This window comes from Mesocricetus auratus, unplaced genomic scaffold (genome assembly GCF_017639785.1).
Source record: "Mesocricetus auratus isolate SY011 unplaced genomic scaffold, BCM_Maur_2.0 Super-Scaffold_100010, whole genome shotgun sequence".
NCBI classification, from domain to species: domain Eukaryota; kingdom Metazoa; phylum Chordata; class Mammalia; order Rodentia; family Cricetidae; genus Mesocricetus; species Mesocricetus auratus.
Genome location: NW_024429194.1, coordinates 31297229 through 31318474, shown reverse-complemented (window position 1 = coordinate 31318474; position 21246 = coordinate 31297229). Strand labels below are relative to the sequence as shown.

The following is a 21246-nucleotide window of genomic DNA, read 5'->3' as shown; positions in this document are numbered from 1 at the left end:
GGTTTCCTAAAGAAGCCACCCCTTTTGCACATCTACCATTACCTTCCCCCCCCCCCAAAAAAAAGGATGGGCAGAGAACACATCAGTGGGATTTGTTTCTTACAATCTTAGTTCCTTGGGAGAGCTCACTAGTTCTATTGTTTGCTTTCCCCTCAAATGTAGCAGGGTAAAGAAAAATAACATGATCTCCTGGAGATGAAAGCAAACAGATCATCTCAGAGATGAGGATAACATGAACAATCACATGTGTAATTATCCAAGACACAAAGGGTTAAGGATGTAGACTTTAAAGAGAACCAGGAGCTCTCAAAATGGCTCAGAGAAGAAAGGGACTTGTTGAACAAGACAGATGCCGGGGGGTTCAATGCCAGGAGCTCATATAAAGGCAGAAGGAAAACCCTGATTCCACAAAGCTGTCCTTTGGCTGTGGCGCATGGGTCCACACACACATATCATGCACACGTGTGCGCACACACAATAATAATAAAGTAAAAACTTTTAAGAAGATTTTTAAAAGAGGAGGGGCACCCATGCACTTCAACTTTGTGAGAGAAGGACGTTCCCACATTTAAATTTGGGTACCAGTGAGGAAAGATTTGTGGTGGAAGGAAGCAAAGCCATGTTTGAAATCGTAATTACTTTGGTTAATTTTTTTTAACACAATCAAAACATCTTACAAATAACGAGTCTTGCCAAATACAAACTGTTTCATATGGATTAACCTGAGTGCTAAGCCGCCACATCCTTCCCCTGAAGCACAGTTTCCCACAAGTGGCATGGCCATTTCAACATCTCAACCTCCGTTCTGACTACTCCCCTTTCTTGATTTAGTATGCTAGAGCAGAGACCAGCTTGAAAAATAAATGTAAAGCCAGAGAGTTAATTGTGTTTTCACTGCCGGTCATTCGCTCTGCCACAGCTACCCAGCCATGCTTCCGGAGCCGGAAAGCCCTCCTACACAACATGTGAACAAATGACTGGCCTTGTGTTCCAATAAAACTTTATTCATAGAGGCCAAAATCTGAATTCCACATGTCTGAATGCCAACGAACTATTACTCACCTTTTGTTTGTCTTTAACCCTTTAGAAATAAGAAAGCCATTATTTATGGGTGTTTGAGGACAGGGGAGGCAGGAAACTGAAAATAGCTCACATTTGTGCATTACTTATAATTTGTGATTTTTTTTCTCCTTCTTTTGCAAACTTAAAAAAAAAAACTTAAAGAAAGCCTTGGTCCTGGGTCCACTCCATTTGAGTACTTGATTCCACCATAATTCTTACGAGCAATGGGAATGTGCTTTCTGCTTGTCCTTTGATCTCAAATCCTCCTTCCGGCTAACTCCACTATGGCCTCTCACACCTAAGCACTGGCCAGATTCATACTGAGTTATGACCTTTCTTTTCACTGCCTTTTATAGTAAGGCAAACTCTCCTGTCCCCTTTTCACCTCGAGCATACTAAAGCAATGGTCTCATTGTCTGACAACTGTATTCTCTTTAACCTTGTCAGAATGAGACACAGGAAAGCTAAGAATCTTCATGGGTCTCAAACTCTTGGGTTTTGTTTTTTAATTTTATTTTGAGCCTTACTTCAGCTTCTAAATAACACAAAGCCTGACAGCTTCAGACCCCAGAAAACCTGGCCCCTTTATGATTGTGGTATATCCCTCACTCAATTGCCTCAAAATTCTTTCCCTTCTTCTACCATCTCCCTGAAGCTTCCTTCTACTATCTAGAAGACAGGTAGCAATTATACCCAGTGGGGATGTGAATTCCCACTGTTTGCCATTATCCCACTCAAATAACATAATGTGTCTAATTAAAAGATGGCAGAGAAAGAGAGAATGGGAACTTACCAGTTGAGTAATAACAGACAGTGTGCCTCTTGTACTTAATTATTTTCTTTTCTTTTCTCATTACTTTGAGTTTATTGAATGTATTACTACTAGACAGAGTTAACCCATTTGTTTTTACTGTAAATAAAAGTTAGGTCAACAAACATATTGAGGAACTACTACTACATTTGGTACAGTGGTGTTAGGGCCAAGTGTCACGCCACTTTATTTGTGGTGTGGCCTTCTTCTTGCAGTTTCCTTAACTGTTCAACCCCACAGAACAATGCCAGTCTAACAAGCACTACCGGTTTATGTGACAGCAAAGCAACTGGGAAAGGCACCCGAAGACTCCGACAACTGCCTGAGAACAGCAATGACTAAATTACACTCTCAGCCAACAGCAGTTCAACTACTGAAACAGGGAGCCTGCTTCGAGCACTGCTACAGAATCCTTTAGGAGACGGACATTACTGTAAAGCCACACCTGTGTGGCAAAATTATGCTGATGGTAATTATACTGTAACCCTTTAGAATTGCTTCCCACACTCTTAACATCTACTTCTGAACGTTATCTTCAAGAATCCAAACCTATCAACTCTCAAGTCATGGCAGTGTTCAACCGTGTATTCGAATGAATAAGATCCCACAGGAAGGGTTGAGCTAGGGCAGGTTTAGATAATCACATAATCTGTAGAATATTTGAAGGTTTCTGGATTCAGTGCTGTAGATGTTTGTCACTGTCACACTATTGCTGCCAGAAAGGGAGGTAGTCAGATCTTTCCCACCCTGTTGCAAGCACATCAAAACCCAAAATGTACATTGGGGCAGGTGTGATGGCTCAAGCAGGTAAAAGTGGTTACAGTCCTCTAGATCATGATGGAAGGGACCCTCTCCTCCCCCCATGTGCCATCATGTACACACTCACCCACCCATACACACTTTCTCAATTCATAAACAACCAAACAAAGAAAGTAATCTTTAGAAAATGGATGCCACCGTCATGGCTGCAATTCAGGGTTAGTAGAGAAAACTGCTCACAGGTGTCAGGTCAGTAATGATTTAAGACAAACAAGTATGATCTGTCTCAGAGCTGACCAAGCCTGAGGAGGTCGGTGAAAAGCACAGGAAAAACAACAACTCAACAATACTAACGCTGCCTGCTGCCACAGCATTTTAAGGAAAACTATCACACTTCCGTTCCTTAGCCAGAAAAACCTTGTTTCATTTACACAGACTTTCTCTCTCCTAGGAACATACCCTGTATTCATTTGCCTGAGATGGTCCACTTAAGGTAAAGTAAACTGAAAGAAAGCCTTCAAGAAAACAAATCACTCAGCAGTTTTCATAAACACCAAGACAATTTCCCAAACAAAAGGCAGAGCAGGGGCTACAGAATGGAAGATACAGGAAGACAAACCTCAATTTACTCCTTTTGCTTGCCATGAAGGACAGGAAGTCTGGGAGGAGCTCGCCCCCTCAGGCTGTATTTAATGTGGTGACACTTAGGTAGATTCACTGCCCCCACCCCCATCTCCTTCATCACTCCTGACATGGGGTAGTGACATCTCCTTCATCAATCCTGACATGGAGTGGTGACTGTCTCCTTCAGCAGTGGGGGCAACTTTCACACCACATACAGAATGCTCAACTCTGCAGTCTCAACACAAGCTTCTTTCCTGCAGGACCCTTGCCATCAGCCTCCTGGGTAATGACCAGTGTCACCCCTTTAAGCCCTTTTGGTCAGTCACAAAGCTGGCACCCATCAATCAACTTATCAATAATCAAGTGCCAGATATCCTGATTTCCTTTGTCCTTTGTGTCAATTGTTTTTGAACCCAGGGGGAGAGGAAAAGGCTGTTGCTCTATCTGGGTTCAAATGGTTCACACATTCTTGTGAGAACACAGCCCATTCACACTGCCTTCCATCAAAGCCCCTCTAAACCCAAACCTCACACCCCCTTTTTTTCTCACTATGGAAATAGGCCAAGCTAAATACATAAATATTCTTGATTTTCTGATAATCTTTTAAAATTTATTTAATTTAAAAACAATCTTATTTTACGTATCAATCCCAATTCCCTCTCCCTCCTATCCTCCAATGCCCCGATTTCCTAATAATTTAACATCTACTCTAAGATGTTCTCCTTGTTATCTAATACTTGTTTTTTTTTTTAAGTTACTCATTGAGAAGAAAATAAAAACAACAGTAAACCACGAAAACACAGCAAAGGTAGAGAACAATTGTGAGGTCTCTAGGCACTAAATGCTCACATCCATTAATTCTATGTATTCCTCATAGAGTAAGCCATCATTGCCTATAAAGGTCCTTAAGGAATCTAATTTAATGGCATGATGGAACCAAATGCAATTAGAATATAATTGTGCATATGTAAATATGCTTAGGGGAGCTTTGATAGAGCTGATGACTGCTACATTCACCCAGGAATTTGGCCTACATTATTAATTCTCACTATTATGAAGAAAGGGATTGCAAAGAAAAGACAAACTACCCAGTGAGTTTGAATCAGTGAACTCCAAAGTATGGCAGGACATGGAGACAGTCCTGCACACATATGTAATTCTCTACTGAGCAAAAACACTTTCAGGCCAACCTCATAGGAGGTCTCCTTATTGAAAGATTTATTTTTTAATTTTGAACAGCTTCCCAGCATCCACCTCCACGAAAATTAAAATAAAGAGGTGAAGTTTTGTTCTGTTTAAGCAAGCTTCCCTGCAAAATTGCTCAATATGACAGGGGAAAAGATACCTCATTGTTCCAGAGGAATTACTTGTCCACTTTTCTGCTAGATCTAAAATAATTACAAAAACATTTTTCATAAAAGTTTTGACTCTTTCCTTCCTTCCTAATAAAATTCTTGCACGTGTTACATGCCTTCACTGTGCTCTTTGGATCTTTTGGCATAGCAAGGGCTGACATAATCTTTTGGCTGGAGCCCTTAAGTATATGAAGAATCATGGAAGTCTCTTCCTAAACCCTGAAGAGATGGAGACTATCTCCAACCCATCTCCAAGGGCTACCCTCAGTCAGAAAATGACTTCAAACTTGACCTTGGATAGATGTGGCCTCAAAAGGTCCAGTCCCAGTTTTAAATTGGTTAAGAACACAATGCTCTTATTTGTGTAAGAGTAATTTAAAGGAGATAATAAAAAAAAGGACACAGTGTGTAGCTCAGCGGAAGATTTGTCTAGTGTGCACAACTGCCTGTGTTCAAACCCCATCACTGTGGGTGAAATAAGGATGGGTAAGGGCTGAATTTAAGGACTGACTGGTTATAACCAGATTCTTCTACATGTGGAGACTGCTCTGTGCGTGTCAGCTGCTTGTTGTACAGTGGCATCAGTGATGGCCCAAGGAGCTGTGATGTCTCCATTTGTGTACACACACCAACAACACAACGAACGTTACTGGCGATGACTCTTGTGATGCTTCTAAAAGATCCCATACCAATTTTTTTAGAAAATTGAAAAAATGTCAAACAGTGCTGATGATCTAAAAGTACAAAATTAAAAGGCAAAGGTCCAGGGGCTGGAGTCAAAGCTCAGTCAGTAAAGTGCACACTTACACAAAATAGCCAAGCTTGGTGGCAGATTCTTGTAACAGGAAAAGTGGGGATGAGTGGATCCTTTGTGTTCACTGGACAAACAGCCTAACTCACTGGGCCAGTGGGACACCTGCCTCACTAATAATAATAATAATAATAATAATAATAATAATAATAATAATAATAATACAGCAATAGCAACAATAATAAATCAAAGGAACAGAATTGTACCTGAAGGTGACAATCAAAGTTGTTCTCTGGTCTCCACCATACATATGTACACACATGAATGTACAACCCCAGACACATGCATCTGCACACATGCGAACATATACATAAAAAATATAAAACCCTACCCGTTCACATTCATAGTTCATAACTAAGGAAAGAGAGTGTTCATACTTCCAACAGCTAACAATTTTTTATGGCAGCTCCTCTTTAAAATTTTTCCCAGTAATACACACACACACACACACACACACTCTAGGAAATTTGAGTAAAATGGAATAAAAATGGCCTTGAATAAAGTCTCTGGCATCCTTTTACTACTGAATCCGTTAATATGCACATTTCCGTCAACTATGGAGGTCACCTCCAGAAACATTGAAAAGTGAAATATGAGTCAATAGGATAAGGCCCACTAACAGTCCTTTTCTGGTCATGCTTGCTATCATAAGAAGCTCACAACAAGTCACTTTCCTCCTCCTCCTGAACTCTTTAAAAATAACAGGGAACCTGGTCAGTGGGGTCACTCACCAGGTACAACTGCCTGCCAGGAAAGCGTCACCTAAAGAATCCTTGGTCTCCAAGGTTGAAGGAGAGCACTATTCCTAAAGCTGTTCTCTGATCTCCACCTGTGAACTTAGAGTCTCCAGTACTTTTTAATATTCAAGATTGTGACAGATTTGTAATGAACTCAAACAGTTTTCTCATTAGCTCGGTTTGATGTGTGATATAGATGAAATGGGGGGGCGCGGCTCAGATCAGTCAATTAGGCAAATGTCTACAGAATTAGCATACATCCTCCTTGAGAGGTAGGGTAGATTTGAGAAAGGCCATAGCCCAGGCTGGTCCCAAACTACTTATCCTCCTTAACCTCCTACATACTGGAACTGAGTAGGTGTGTCAATCACACAGGACAAGAACACTTCTTAAGGCAAATTCTGTTTACAGAAGTAAGGTTTACACAATTGGTTGTAATATAAAACCATGTCTATTATTTACAGTCGTTTTCATCTAAGAGCACCATCCAAACTATAGCTGCTTGATGCATTTACCTGATTATCTATAAAACTTGGGAGTCAGATACCAGGGTAAGAACCCCAATAATCCGAGAAGCAGTCAAGAAGGAACCAGTGACCTTCACCCAAAAACTCTGATACCCTTTTTAAGCCCCACCCTACTACTTCCTGTCTGTCTATCCTCAATCCTCCAAAACCTCTATGATAAATTTATGTCACCTAGTAGGTGGCTTTGCCATTTTGATGATTCAAAGCAAATGTTATTGTAAGTCTTGGTATCATCAGAATGCAGTCAAAAAATACCACACAGCAGATGCTAATGCTTTTGTCAGAAAATTCAACAGATTCCAGGATAACACCCCACATTAGTAAAAATCTACTTTAAGATCTTATTAATCTGTAAATGTTGTGATGTCCATCTATGGATTTGGGGATTAAGTAGCAAACATGGGGGGTGGGGGATGGGGGGTAGGGGTGGGGAGGCTGGATAGATGATTTGGTGGTCAAGAAAGAGTGCTTGCTGTCTGTCTATCCTCATGTCTAACAATCATGAAGACTAGAGTTCGAATACCAGTAACAACATTAACAAGCCAGACATCCAGCATATACCTTAATATCACCAGAGTGGGTCAGAGCCTTTTTAAAAGGATTACTGAGGTTGGCTGGTGTTCAGCCTAGCCTAGAAAACACAAGCCCTGGGTTTCGGGAGAACCCCTGTACCAAAGGAAATGGCTGAGAGTATTAGAGTCAGACACCAGCCTCTTCTGGACTCTTAGTGCTTCCGTGCTCACAGACTCTCCTACTTGCATACACACATGCATGTACACGCACACATATTTAACTCTTAAAAGACAAAAGAAGTGAATCAAGTGTGAAATGCACCCAACTGGCTCAGTTTACTAATGTGTCACTGTCTTTCAATCATACTGTCTGATTCTTCATTTTTTTTCTACTGCCCAATATAAGGCATGGTATGCAGTTGCTGTCTGAAGCAATGCAATATTTGCTATGCTAATAACTGTTGCTTCTAGGTTTATAACAGGTTTTGATTAGATTTCAGAACTGGAATACAATACATCCATGACTTAATAGGAATTATTCCTACCTGCTTGGTTGGTTGTCACAGTGACAGACACTGACTGGTCTGGGCTAGGGTTATACTTAGACACTCCATTCACTGCCCAGATCTCAAACGTGTAATTGGTGTGTGCGAGGAGGTCAGTGATGGAGACTCTGGTCGTCTTGAGGCCATTCTGCTGTGGTGTGTAGTGGACTCCGCTTCCACAGGGCCGGCACTTGCTGGGGTCACCAGCTCCACATTTCTTGCAGACCACGTTGTAGGAAATGTCCTGCCGGCCCCCCCGTGTTCTGAGGACTGCTCCATTCCAAGTTCACTGACGTCTCGTTGACATTTGAAATCAAGTTGAGGGGAGCAGATGGTGGACCTGGGGAAAGAAAAACAGACCATCACACCAAGAAATGAGATCCTATTGGACTCCTCCAGGTTTTCTATTATTCTCTCAGCTTCTCTTGGAGAGAAGGAAGGCCCATTTGGCAAAGCAAGCAAAAGGCAAAGAAGCTAACAAAAAAAAGGATCCTTCAAAAGAACAATGATAGAAGTTGTGTGTGTTGGTGTCATTCACTTCCAGTGCAAATAAACATGCCACTTAGAGACACGAAACCGCTCCACAGCAAGCGGGCTCTGAGCCCGGGCCTGCTTTCTGTTGGCAGAGGAGCAGCATACGTTATCTGGTCTCCATCTTACCTTCTGAAAGTCGGCTCTACAAATGGGATTCCAGTTCCCAGGGCTGTGGGGAGACTGGAAAATTAATACTTAGAGACGGCTTTTGAAGACATGTTCTGATTGCTTAGTGGAACCCATTACCAATAGCAAATTAAATGATCAGAGCTACACAGAGATATGGGTCTGTGGCCGCAGATCTAAGTGAAAGTTAAACCACTGGTGGGTTATTAGCAGGAACTGGTTTGACATGATTGTGAAGATATGGAAGACATCCACAGCTACTAAGAGATCTCACAGCTAGTCTGGGTTGTCCATGACTACCACATCCCTCCTTTGTACTCTTCCATAAATTAGGGCTGCACCCGGCTATTTAAAGTCCCATTCATTCCCACTGACATCAAAAAGTTTCTGAAATGTGAATAATGATAGTGACTGTCCTAGACCGACCAGTTATTCAAAGGATCATAGGTAGTTAAAACAGTGGAAGATAAGACTATCGACCCTTTAGCCAAGAGGCTATGTCCTAACTGCTGTCAAGTTGAAATTGAGAACCAAAGGAGGGGTTGTCTTGGTCTAACTCAGTTTCAAACACTTAAAAGAAGTCTTTAAAATAACCAAACTAAAAGCAGGCAAACAAAAACAGAAAACAAAAGAATCCAAGGCAAAGAGCCAAACGGAGTTTTCATGAAACGCCTATTCTTTCTACACATATGGACCTGTACATATGCATGTGTTTGTGTATAAACATACACACGTGCTTTTTGGGGCTACTGCTTTGAAGGTGTTTCTATCCTTGCCTCGGGAAGGGGAGTTAACCGGAGGCTTTCGTGGAATAGATGCTTTTCCCCACTAGCCACAATGGAACACCGAGAGTCTGTTCCAGAGCAGTGGATAGAGAAAGAATTGAGGCGGGTTGCTTGGACATACAGTCACATTCAGTATGTGTTACTTTACTTGCGGTGATGAATGGGACCAATGGATTTGGTGGGAATGTTCTGCATGGGAAATCTCCCCTTCTCTCTCATACCGCTTAATTGAAGATGTTATTTTAAAAAGGTAAGCGGCTTCTCACCACATCCCCCTGAGACTAATTACCTAAAGCCTCTCTTAGCCATAAGATCCACTCCCACCCCAGTCTTCAAATCTTAAGGGGTGGGGAGAACCTTAACAAAACTATTATAGACTGTTGTTTAGTTAGTTTTCAAGAAGTTACACATGTAGTTTCTCACACAGGGTTGGATCCTTAGTTTTCAAGAAGATACTCAAGTAGCTTCTCAAACAGAGTTTTATCGTTAGTTTTCAAGAAGTAATGCGCATAGTTTCTCACACAGTGTTGTAAAATCTGTGTTAAAGCTAAGCCTACTTCATAAACCCTCCAGAAACAAAAATTACAAATGTCTTCTTATAAAAAGACTAAATTTATGGTCTTGAACACAGCGGATAGGATAGAGTAAGGAAGAACAAATGATTTCAGAATGAGTGGGTGGAGTTACTTTGGAAATATCAGACTCTAAGAGCCAAATATGGTATTAAGTACTAAATGTTAATGATGAGGGAATTGAGATGCAGAAGACAGATAATAATGCAATCTACACAATATAATTCAAAACAGAATCTTACTGAGGCCTCGAAGAACTGTGTCCTAGGGTCTGGGGTTATTTTTGCTCCACCAGGCACAGTGTCGCTTTAAGTAGGAGTGCATGCTCATTTTCTTGTGACTTGTGATGGCCACCACAGTGCAAGCCATCACCGGTCTCTGCAGCCGAAGCGGCCGTAGTCTGGTTTATAAAATGGGTCAGCCACTGGTTCTTACTTTGCTGTGACTTCCAGGGCTAAACAAGAGTGACTCTGAAATCCATTAACCTCGTTGCCAAGAAGGTTCCCAGTCCACTTTCACATGGGAAAATGTGACACAATGAACCAAGCACCACAGAGGCAAACGTCAGTAATTAGTATGTAGGACGGGGCATGGCAGTGTCTAAACAGAGAAGAAATGGAGCAGAAAACTAAATGGTCACAGGACACGGACATGTAACACTGCCATGGGGAAAGCAATACAAAGATGCAGCAGGATCTCGGGTGGGGGGCTGATGGGAAAACAAGCTATGATCTCAACCAACATTAAAGGCCCTGAGGTAAATGCTTAAAGAGTAAGAACAAGGTTCAAGCTCAATGTTGCCTCCAGGAATGGCTTATGGAACAGCACTGCCTGTGTGTCTTAGAACATGATGGGAACACGGCAGCAGTGCATAAATTGCACAGTTACAGTCATGTGACAAAGGGGTAAAGGAAACATGGAAATCCCTGCCTGGTATGATTATCACATTGGCCTACGAAGACCCAGAAGAGCACACATGCTTTCCAAGCTAAAATTGTAATGGTGGCTAGGTTTTGGCTGTGGGATTGTGGTTTCTTTTTATGACTTGTGCCAATGAAAAGATGACAAACACATAATGAGTGTGCTCACTGCTTCCTCAGAACAGAAAAATTCTCTTCAAGACAATGAAGGAAAAATGATGAACTTGCAGACAGCCAAAGCCAATCTAGGTCTTCAGCTATAATTAGCATTGCTGCTGAGACTCTTTGGAGGGATCTCTAAGAGAAAGCAGGCGTTCTGAGAAACATGAACTCTCAGCCAATATACAGGAAGTCTGCTCTGATCAGGACCCATTTTTCTCTTCCATTGAAGTTTTGTATCTGAGTATGTAGCATTAACCAAGTCTCTGATGGTGATCAAATCTCCTTCCTTCCTGGTCAGAGAGATTAAGCCCCATCTGCAAATGAAGTCTCCAGTTCAAGTGCAGTAGAATTCTGTACCCACGGGGTCCACTTTCAGGGATCCAACCAACCAGCCAACCAACCAACCAATATTCAAGAAAGAATGTGTTCTCATGAATATAAACAGTCTACTAGTTGTTTTTTTTAAATTTCCAAGTATTGTGGTATAACTACTTAGATAGCATTATATACTTTATTAGTTCTAAGTGTCTCCAAAGAATATTTAAAGTATCCAGGAAAATGGTGGTGTTTATATTGTGTTAAATGTGGTTGGAGACCATTCTGAGGGTCCTAGAGTCAATCCTAAGTGTACACAAAGTGAGGACTACATGACTTTTATATCAGTAAAAGCTACTGTAGAATGTGATCAAATTTTCTACTCTTTATGCCCATACCATTCTTACCAAGCACACACTAACCACCACCAAGGGCCACTGTGAGGAACAAAATGTCTTCTAACAGCTATCAGTATTAGCCTGAATACAAGGCTGGCAGCAAGTACGGTAGCACGCCTACTTCAGATCCTTGTTTCTGTGGCCTACTTTACTTGTGATGCCTGACAGTTTCTTACTAACCAGACAGCCCCTCCACATCTGTCCCCATCTATCACCTGTGTCTAAGGCATCCTCAAGGGAATCGATGTTCTCATTATTTCCCACTGTCTACCATTATTTCCTAATATCTAGTTCAGAGAAAGCTTAATAAATGTTTGATGAGTGAGAAGATGGATGGAGAGCGAAGCCCTTGAGTATAACTTGTATGGATGAAAATAGGCTTCCTTGAGTTAGGCTGTACCATTCAGTTTCTCCCTTAAGATCCACCAGCACTAACTCATTCACTAGAATAACCAGACTGCAAAGTCTGGGGAAGGCTATGTTTCCACTATCAACAGTTGCCAACGTGGAGGGGCTGTAGAGTGCTTGTTTATTTAACAAATATTATTGCGTGTCTCATTCTGTCACCTGCTGGAGAGGAGACGAAAAAACTCCACCTCGATTCACTTTAATGCATTTGTGAGATTCCTGGATAGGAAGAGGGCATTTAAATATGAAGTATATGTGCATTGGATTTATAGGTAACCATGCTCTCTGCTCTGACCTGTTCCTAGGGACTCTGTGACTAACCACTGTGCCTGGGAGTTTACAAAGGGGCCTGCTTTGTGAAGTCAGAACTGAAGGCTCCAATTTCTCTCCTGCTTTGTTCTCAGGTGATAATTTATCATGAAGCTACATAAACTCTCTCTGGAAGAAATAGATTCTAACATTTCCAAAGGAAGCCTCATATTTGCCTTCAATAGAATTTTAATAGAGTTCCCCTCCCCCCTTCAATTTTATTTTTATCACCAAATTAAGCCATTTTTAACTATGAAATAATCAAATGCTGAGATGCTCGTAAGGGAAGGCACTCCTCACTTTCATTCTGAATCGTGTTTTTAAATCTCCCCCATAGCATTCACACATAAGCCTGACATTCTCTGTCTCTGCACAACAAGAATGGGCCTGGCATGTGTAACTCTTTTAAAGTTTTCACATTTTGAATGCACTTCTTGTTTTTAATATAATTTGGTGGCATAGATAATAACTATACTACCAGAAACAAAAGGCAAATGCAATAACCTTTAATTTATGAATAGAGCAGGGTCAGCATTCTTTCTTTGTAAGAACACTTTATTACATAGCCGCATTGTAAATATTTTAGTCTTTATGGACCATATGCTCTCGGCAACAACTACTCAGCAGCCACAGCAAGCATCTCCACCATTGGGCATGGCTGCATCCAAGAAAACTTGGCAAAAGTAGACAGCAGTTGAAATTGGCCATAGATTGTCAATCATTCCTATGGGGATTATCAGTGGTTTTCAACCTTCGTAATGCTCCAACCCTTCAATACAGTTCCTTATGTTGTGGTGGCCCCCAACCATACATCAAATTATTTTCGTTGCTACTTCATAACTGTGATTTTGCTACTGTTATGAATCATAATGCAAATATCTGTGTTTTCCGGTGGTCTTAGGTGACCCCTGTGAAAGCATTTCATCCCCCCCAAAGTGGTCTCAATCCCCAGGGTGAAGAAAGTCTCTGTTACCATGGTACTACCCTCAGACTTGTGCACCTGCATACTTAGTCTTCAGCTGGTGACTCAGGCAGGCTGTGGAACATTTAAGGTTCCACAAAAAGGGATGCCAGAGTGAAGAAGGCTTGAGGAGTCGTGCCCTGACCTGTGTCCCCTGCTTCCTGGCAGTTGCAACAATGCAACCAGCCACTCCTGTTCCTGCTGCAGCCCCCAAGATAAACGCCTGTGACTTGCTGCCATGATGGACCTGCATCCCCTTAACTGTGAGCCACATTAAATCACCCCACCGCCCTCTACGAATAGTTTCTGCCATAGCATAGTAAACACTGGAACCCTTATACACATACATAATTCTATGGAAATTAAGTGCAGCATAAGTCAATACAGGAAGCTCCAGCTAGGAGGTCAAGAACAATACTGATTTCTAATATCTAAGTCACACCTAGAGTCATCCATCGTCTGAGGAAGGAAGGAACGAAATGCACGGACTATTGCTTCGCACTGGTCTAACAAGGATGGGCACTGCACCTCTTGCCTCCGTGGAGAAGTTAAATGAACATCATTTTCCTTCAGTGGTGTGAAGTGCTTTCCACATCACCTAGCAGGTTCCGGTGAAAGGTGTTACAACGAGTAATTACTGTTTTCTTGTGGAATGTCAACTTGCATTCAGTTGACAAGGGTTTGACAGTAAGAGGCCCCGAAGAAATTATAGCCGAATTATAGCAGATACAGCACATTCCCTTGTATCATAAAATATGTTATATCACAAAAGGGATCTTCTCCCTCCTTCACTAAGCATGTGCTCCTCCCTCTGGGGAAAGGCAGCTCATACAATTGAGATGGCTCAGGGGATAACAGTGGGGACTCCTCACACAGAAGACTGAGTTTGGTTTCCAGCACACATGGGGGGGGCAGTGGGAGAAGGTTCACATATGTCAAGTGCCCATAACTCATCTTCTGGTCTCCTCCGGCACTACACTCCCATGCACACGTCCTGTACATGGACAAATACACATGATGTAAGCCTACTAGTTAACCATGAACCTGGTCATTTACATGCCCAGTGTGAAATAAAACTGTTGTGTGAACTTATGCCATGGGAAGCTGAAGCCACAAAAACAACATCTAGTGCACTCCACCCAACCTCCATGAACTGGAGATGGCTTAATTCTTAAAGGAAGAGATTAATACTTCAGCGATGATGATTCCATTTGGATGTGAATTGTAACAGGCAAATAGACATATGGTGTAAAGTTCCACCAAACCCGAAAATTCAATTTCTTGTGACAACTGGAATCAAAGTGCTAACAGACCCCGAGGCAGCCCATCACATAACCTTTTTATTTCCTTCCTGTGAGAATATTAGTTTCCATTCTTATTTGTTGGTTTATTACTATTTTTGAGTGTATTCATGTATGTGGATGGGCGTGCACACTGGTACATGTGGAAGCCAGAGAACAACCTCAGCAGCCTTTCCTCTCTGGATGTCCACTTTGATTTTTAGGTAAGATCTGTTATTTTGCCTGCATTTAGTCAAGTAGCTAAGGTTGGCTGGTCAGTGAGTCCTGGCTTACAAAACCATGCCACCATATTGGATTTGGTTGGTTGGTTTTTGAGACATGGTTTCTTCATGTAACAGCTTTGGCTGTCCAGGAACTCGCTCTATTGACCAGACTGGCCTCGAACTCACAGAGATCCACCTGCTTCTGTTTCGAGTGCTGGGATTAAAGGCATGTGCTACCTCCGGCTGGCTCCATATTGAATTTAAAACAATCAAACAAATAAAACAACAAAACAGAAGAAACTGGTTTGGGGAATTGATCAGGTTCTCAAGCCTGAAAAGTTGTTTACCTCCACAGCTTTTCTCCCAAGTCCATGGTTTATTGTTTACAGTTCCATGGTTAACTGTTTATAGTCCCATTATACATGGCATACTAGTGGTATTTAACAGCCTGATACCTAATTGCCAAGTGAGTAAGTGATGGCTCATTTATCTGGATAGTGCAACTGCCTTATCAGACACAACACTGCTATAGCCTGTGTGTGTGTGTGTGTGTGTGTGTGTGTGTGTGTGTGTGTGTGTGTGTGTAAGGCTGACAGAAAATAATAGAGAAAAAAAAAAGTTCTAGTTGACAGGGAAGTCACAGTACCAGGTCTCCTGTGACACCATGGCATCCAGACCCATTACAGATCTTTAATACTTAACTGATTTTTAATCACCATTTTAAAATTCAATGCTTGAGCCATGAAATTAATTCTGGAAGTAGCAAGGAACATCCCAGGAGCCTGGGCAGAAAACGTAACTCTTAACATGATCAATTTCTTTAAGCGCAACTGTCACCCGATAAAACGCCAAGGCTACCAGTTACAAGACATTATCTTTTGAGGAAGAGGCACCTTGGGGGATCCAGTTCCATTTCATAAGGCTGCATGCAGCACGTGCAGCTTTTGGCCTGTCAATAATACTTCAGTGTCTTAGCTGGAAAGCCCCTTCAACCCTTCAGATAAGCTTTTGTTGTTAATCTCTCTCTGGTTGAGAGACAGGTTGTAAGGCAGTGTAAACAGTTTGGGGTATATAGGTTTGGACTCCGAAATGAAGCCCCTGCTTCCCCCATGACAGCTGTATACGTTGCCGCCACTAATTGCTTTCTCTTGACCCCGACGACTGGGTTAGTTTACATAAAGACTGCTGTCCAGGGGTACCACTTCTGAGATTTATGAATGGTGCAGAACCTTTTACCACAGCAGTTTATGTGTCTTAACAATACGAATGCCATGGCGGAGTTGTCCACGATTTCAAGGCTGAACCACTTGGACACATCCATCACTTGTTGCTGTTATGGAGAAGTCTTAGCTTCCCATAGAGGTCAACTCTGAGAATCCGCCAATGCCTGTTGTTTCTCTTGTTTCTATTTTGCCCCTCTCCTCTCCAAAATATTGAATGAATATTTTGTTTCTTCGTATGAGAAGACTAGCATACAGCTGAAGTACTTTGTAGCTTCTCAGTCACACATGAGTACTTGGAAACACACAGGATCAAGAAAAGTATGACTGGCACTTCCTTCAGGAATTAGCTGTGCATGGGTGAATGTTTCTTACAATACCTTTTCATACTCTATCTTAAATTTAATTCCCGAATATAATTTTAAAAAAGGTGTCAGGACAATCTTATAACCAAAGTTTAGTATGAATAGAAGCTAAGCAGGCTGGGGAGATGGCTCAGCTGGCAATGTGCTGGGTGTGCAAAGTGTGGGGACCTGAGTTCAGATCCTCAGATCCCTCCCCACAAAAGCCAGGCGTGGTGACAAGTGTCTGTAACAGCAGTGCTGTGGGAGAGGCAGGCTTGCTGGTCAACCAGCCTTGTTGAAATGCTGAGCTCTAGGTTTAGTGACACCTTGTGGCAAAGAGTTAACATGGAGGGACAGAAGATACCCATATTGACCTTTGGCTTACACTTACACACACACACACACACACACACACACACACACACACGAAAACACGAACACAGGCAAGCACACATGCATGCATACATCACACACACACACACACACACACACAACGAAGGAATGAACGAAGGGATGAAATAAGGAAGAAGGGAAGGAGAGAGGGAGGGAAGGGAACAGGCGAGCTAAACAACTCAATCATATTAACAGCAAGCTGGTTCCAGCTTTACCAGAAATTCAGACGCCAAAGCAAAATGATCCCCTCGTCACCTCAAAGACACAGAAAACAATGAAGCTTAACTAAGAACTCCTTTTGGGAACAATCAGAACATTTCTAATTCTCTCAACTTAGCCCAGAGTTAAATTTTTCTAAGTCCACTGCCCTTGAAGAAGATGGCTAGCTGGCATTACTTTTGTGACAAGTCTAGGCTTTGCTGATCTCCCCTCAGTGTATGCTTCCTACAGTCTACATAACAGGGTACTTAGAGGATTCTGGTAAAGGCCCCTTCCCTGGTGGAGGATCACAGGAGGGGTAAGCACAGCAGTTACAGCTCCATCTCATCTTGGCTGGGCCCTAGCTAGCAGGTGGAGCAGGCATACAGGCAAGAGAAAAATCAAATTGCTCATGGCAAGGACGATCCTCAGTTCTCACCCCCGGGGAGCTCAGAAAAAATGTATAATTGACCCTGTTTCAAAGAAGCATGCTGTGCATAACCACTGTATGGCTTCAGTGAGGAGTGTCAGGGATGCCATCCAGAAATGATGGGGCTTGCTTGATGGCAAGCCACTCTTAATTATTCATGGGGGTAGCAAAACTGTAATAACTTGGCTAAATGGCACTGGCAGATTATCTGAGCCTTTCACTAGAGCAAAGATTAATGTTCCTCACACCTAAGCATTTCCTCCTGGAATATGCAGTGCACTGTTTATTCCTGTGCAATGGAAAGGCAGGCCCGACAGGAAGAGGCAATGAGACGGTAGCTGATCTTTATGGAATAGTATGACACCTTCAAACCCTCCAAATAACCAGTCAGCCTGAAGCCCATCTAGTACCTTATGTTCAGTCTTTGTGTGGAGGGCAAGGGTGGCCTAGGCTCACTGATGACGCTGGGCTGGATGGCCAGTGAAGGGTAGAGATGTACCCTCTCTCATGTCTCCAAAGTGCACTGCCATCACGCCTGGCTTTTTAAATATGGTTCTGAGGATTGAACCTGGGTCCTCAGAGCTCCAGTGGCAAGCACCTTACCCACTGAGCCATCTTCCCTGTGCCTCCCTCTCAACTTCCTCAGCTCCTAATCATCTTCATGGAAGAATCCTCCGCTCACTCTTGGGCTTCACAGTGCCAAGAGGCAGTTATTGGGGGAGAAACAAGGAAACCACTTGACCACGAGCTAATATCAGGCACTGGGCTTTCGAGCAAGTGGAGTACACACAGAACAGGAAGACAGCTGTCTATGGGTCATCGTAATGTTGCTTTGGCCACATTTGCTAGATAGCCAGAATGATGGTGAGCAATGGGAACACACACTCTGCACTAAAACACAACCATGATGATGGGGAATGGGTATCTCAACTTGATTTCCCTCTTCATTTATTATATTACAGATTTGATGTGCTGTATGAAGAAATTCCCTCGAAAATCTTGGGGTTCAAGGGTTTTTATACAAAAGGGATTGATTACACAGATGACAAAAACACTTCAAGAACACCCAATGGACCTCGTGAAACTCCCATTAACACTTGGGGGATTTTGCTCTCACTCTTTTTACCAAACTGGTGTGAGCCACCTTCACCTTCATACAACGGGCCCTCTTGCCACCATTACAGTATTAGATATTTGCAACTCCAAAGTAAAAAGAAAGACATTTTTCTGATGGGGGGTGGGGCAAGACGTGATAAACTTGAAACTGTCGGATGCCTTTTATCCTATGGTTTAGACATTAAAGCCTTACTCCAGACATACCTCCCCAAATCCCTAAGCCAGACTGCTAAATATATAAATCTTCGGGGGTGGGGGAATAATAAAACTGAGCATCTGAGGGCACCTTCAGGAGCTTGTTTGAAAATGGATACGAGATTCTCCAAATTAGAGTACTTCGGAAAAAGAAAAAAAAAAAGGAAAAAAGTTTTCTTCTGACCTTGGAAGCGAGTAAGGACTATGCTATTTTAATTTGCATTCCTATTTTAACAACAGTCACACAGCCCCTGTGGGACCGATGCTGGGTTTCCACTAAGATCGCTCATCATTTCATTATGGTTCATTATGTTGATAACTGCCAGTAAGCATTAGAAGCGAGGGCTTTGAGTAATAGAACTGAAATGGTGATTTTAAAACAATACACTTTCTAGAGGAAATACAGGCGCACACTAAATTCAATTAGAGGAGGCGAGTTCGAAGACAAAGTCAGGGCCATCAGTCCCTTGCTTGGAGCTTCGATTCTTGATACCCTCCACCTTCAGAAAACCTTCTCAAATCAGGACCGTTCACAGCCTAGGTCTAGATACATTTCTGCTCATTAGCCTGGGTCTTTTCCAGGTTAAAAGCTGCGATTTGGAGGAATATTTAAGACACTAAGTATTAATCAATCACTCTCTGTTTGGAACAGTTGATAGAATTACTCAAGGCCATTTACTCAGAGATGGAAACATGGAGGTCCTTCAAGTTGGCAATGGAAAGTCATAATCTCTCCTCTGCAGAGTGACCCTGATCTCTGGCACCAAAAAACTGGAGCACACAGCAGAGACATAGGGATGGATTTCAACTGAAAACTACAGAAACCCACTCCTCCAACATGGCTAAGCAAAGGAGCAAAATAACAATTGTGGGATTCAAGTTTTCTTTGGGGGGGGGTGACTCCTTCTATGAGGTATGTCGTTCCTGTATTTTGAAATGCATCAGAAATTACAATGTTACCTTAAACTCAAAAAGGCTCAGCCTCCTCACTACAATAACTGAACACCAGCTAAGCACTAAGGTCATAAAGAAAGGGCTTCCTGTTCTTGCACAGGGGCCTTCCCAGCGTTGAAGAAAGCCAGACTGCATTCCAGAAGGGAAAGGGAAATTCGAGGGGAGAAGGGGCTAGGTGGCTTAGTTATAAGACCTGCATTTTACTAATAAAGGGGGGGTCAGCCACACCAGAGGGTGTCGTGCTATAATCCGAGCATGTGGGAGGTAGAGGATCAAGAAAGAGTTCAAGGTCATCCCCAGGCAACAAAGAGAGTTCAAGGTCAGCCTAGTCTACATGACAGGGGGCCTCAAAAAAATTAAAAATAAATAAATAAATCCTGTTGGGGGTGGGGGAAGTCATGAACTCAAAACCAGTGCCTTTCTCTGATGGGATGGGGGTTGGAGCTGTGAGGGAATGTGGGAGAAACGTCTACATTTCTCCTCTCTGACATCAATCTGCAGTGAGTCTGAAGAGACCACAAAAACCCAAACCAAAAGCATGCATATAGTGAGGCCTCCAATGGTTGCATGACCTCCAGTTGGGTTGGGTTGTTTTCCAGAGAGACAAGTGAAATATTTGAGTTCCATTAAGGGCAAATGGTCTGGATCCCTGAAATGTTTGAGAGTTTCCACTAGCTGACAGTTGCTGACATGTAAGAGAATCTCTGAGCTCCTGCCCTTCAAATAGAGAAGGCATGCCCCATGAATGGTTGATTCACATGGTCACCTGTGACCTTGTCAGAAATGCAGAATTTCAGGCCTGATTCCTGTCCTACTAACTCGTAAGTGGCTTCATGGGGCTTTTACAGTGGTGTATGGCTTTGGCACTGCTCTGCCTGGGTCAGGTGGCAATATACCTGTGATCTTGAATGAAGCTGGAAGGAACAAGTATGTGGATCATGAGTCTGAGGTTAGCCCACATAATGTAACAAGATCTTATCTCTTGTTTACCATTTTCATGGGCCAGGGTTCAATCCCCAGAAGTGGGAAGAAGGAGAAATAATAATAATAATTAATATCATTATCAGTCTTTAGCAGTAAGCTCCCTTCTTTGAAACAGGTATGGGATTTTAAAAAAATATTCAGATGGAAACATCTCAGTCTGTCTAAACCATATCCACTCATTTTAGATTAACCAGAGGTTCTCTCAAAAGTCCTCTAAAACCAACGTGGATTCATTCTTCAATTTTCCTGTTTTTTTTTTTTTTTCCAGTGGTGTGGACAGTGTAAACTTTTAGGTGTCTCCTGAATTAGCTCGTGTGACTTGTATTTACCTGGTCTAATTGTTCCCCCAGTGAACAAAAACCTGATTTTACAAGCCAGTGGAGCAGAGTCTTGCTTTGGCTAGAAGAATGGGTCTCAGAGAGTGTGTTTTATTTCTTCATTAGTGTGCCGTCACAGTGAGCGATCACTAAATGCAGGGCTGCATAAGAATGCTGGGGTTAAAGACAGCATAATGAACAAAGAAGGTGCCTGATTATCATGGCTGTCAGCACAAGGGAATTGGGTTTGTCACCTGGCTTAACCAACTGGGAAGAACTGATTAGGGGCTGGAATCCAAGGATCCCCTGATGTTTATGCCCCCTTCCATCCTTGCATCGCATCTGGTCAAGAAAATCC

The 21246-nt window shown here is 42.4% G+C and overlaps 1 protein-coding gene across 1 annotated transcript in view; it reads right to left on the bottom strand.

The window, feature by feature from the left end:
- Nucleotides 1-21246, bottom strand: part of Epha4 (EPH receptor A4) — a 140222-nt gene that overhangs the window by 48863 nt on the left and 70113 nt on the right. Inside the window, 2 exon segments of the mRNA XM_005070450.4 lie at nucleotides 7744-7999; nucleotides 8001-8083. Of these exon segments, the coding sequence (XP_005070507.1) occupies nucleotides 7744-7999; nucleotides 8001-8083 (339 nt within the window).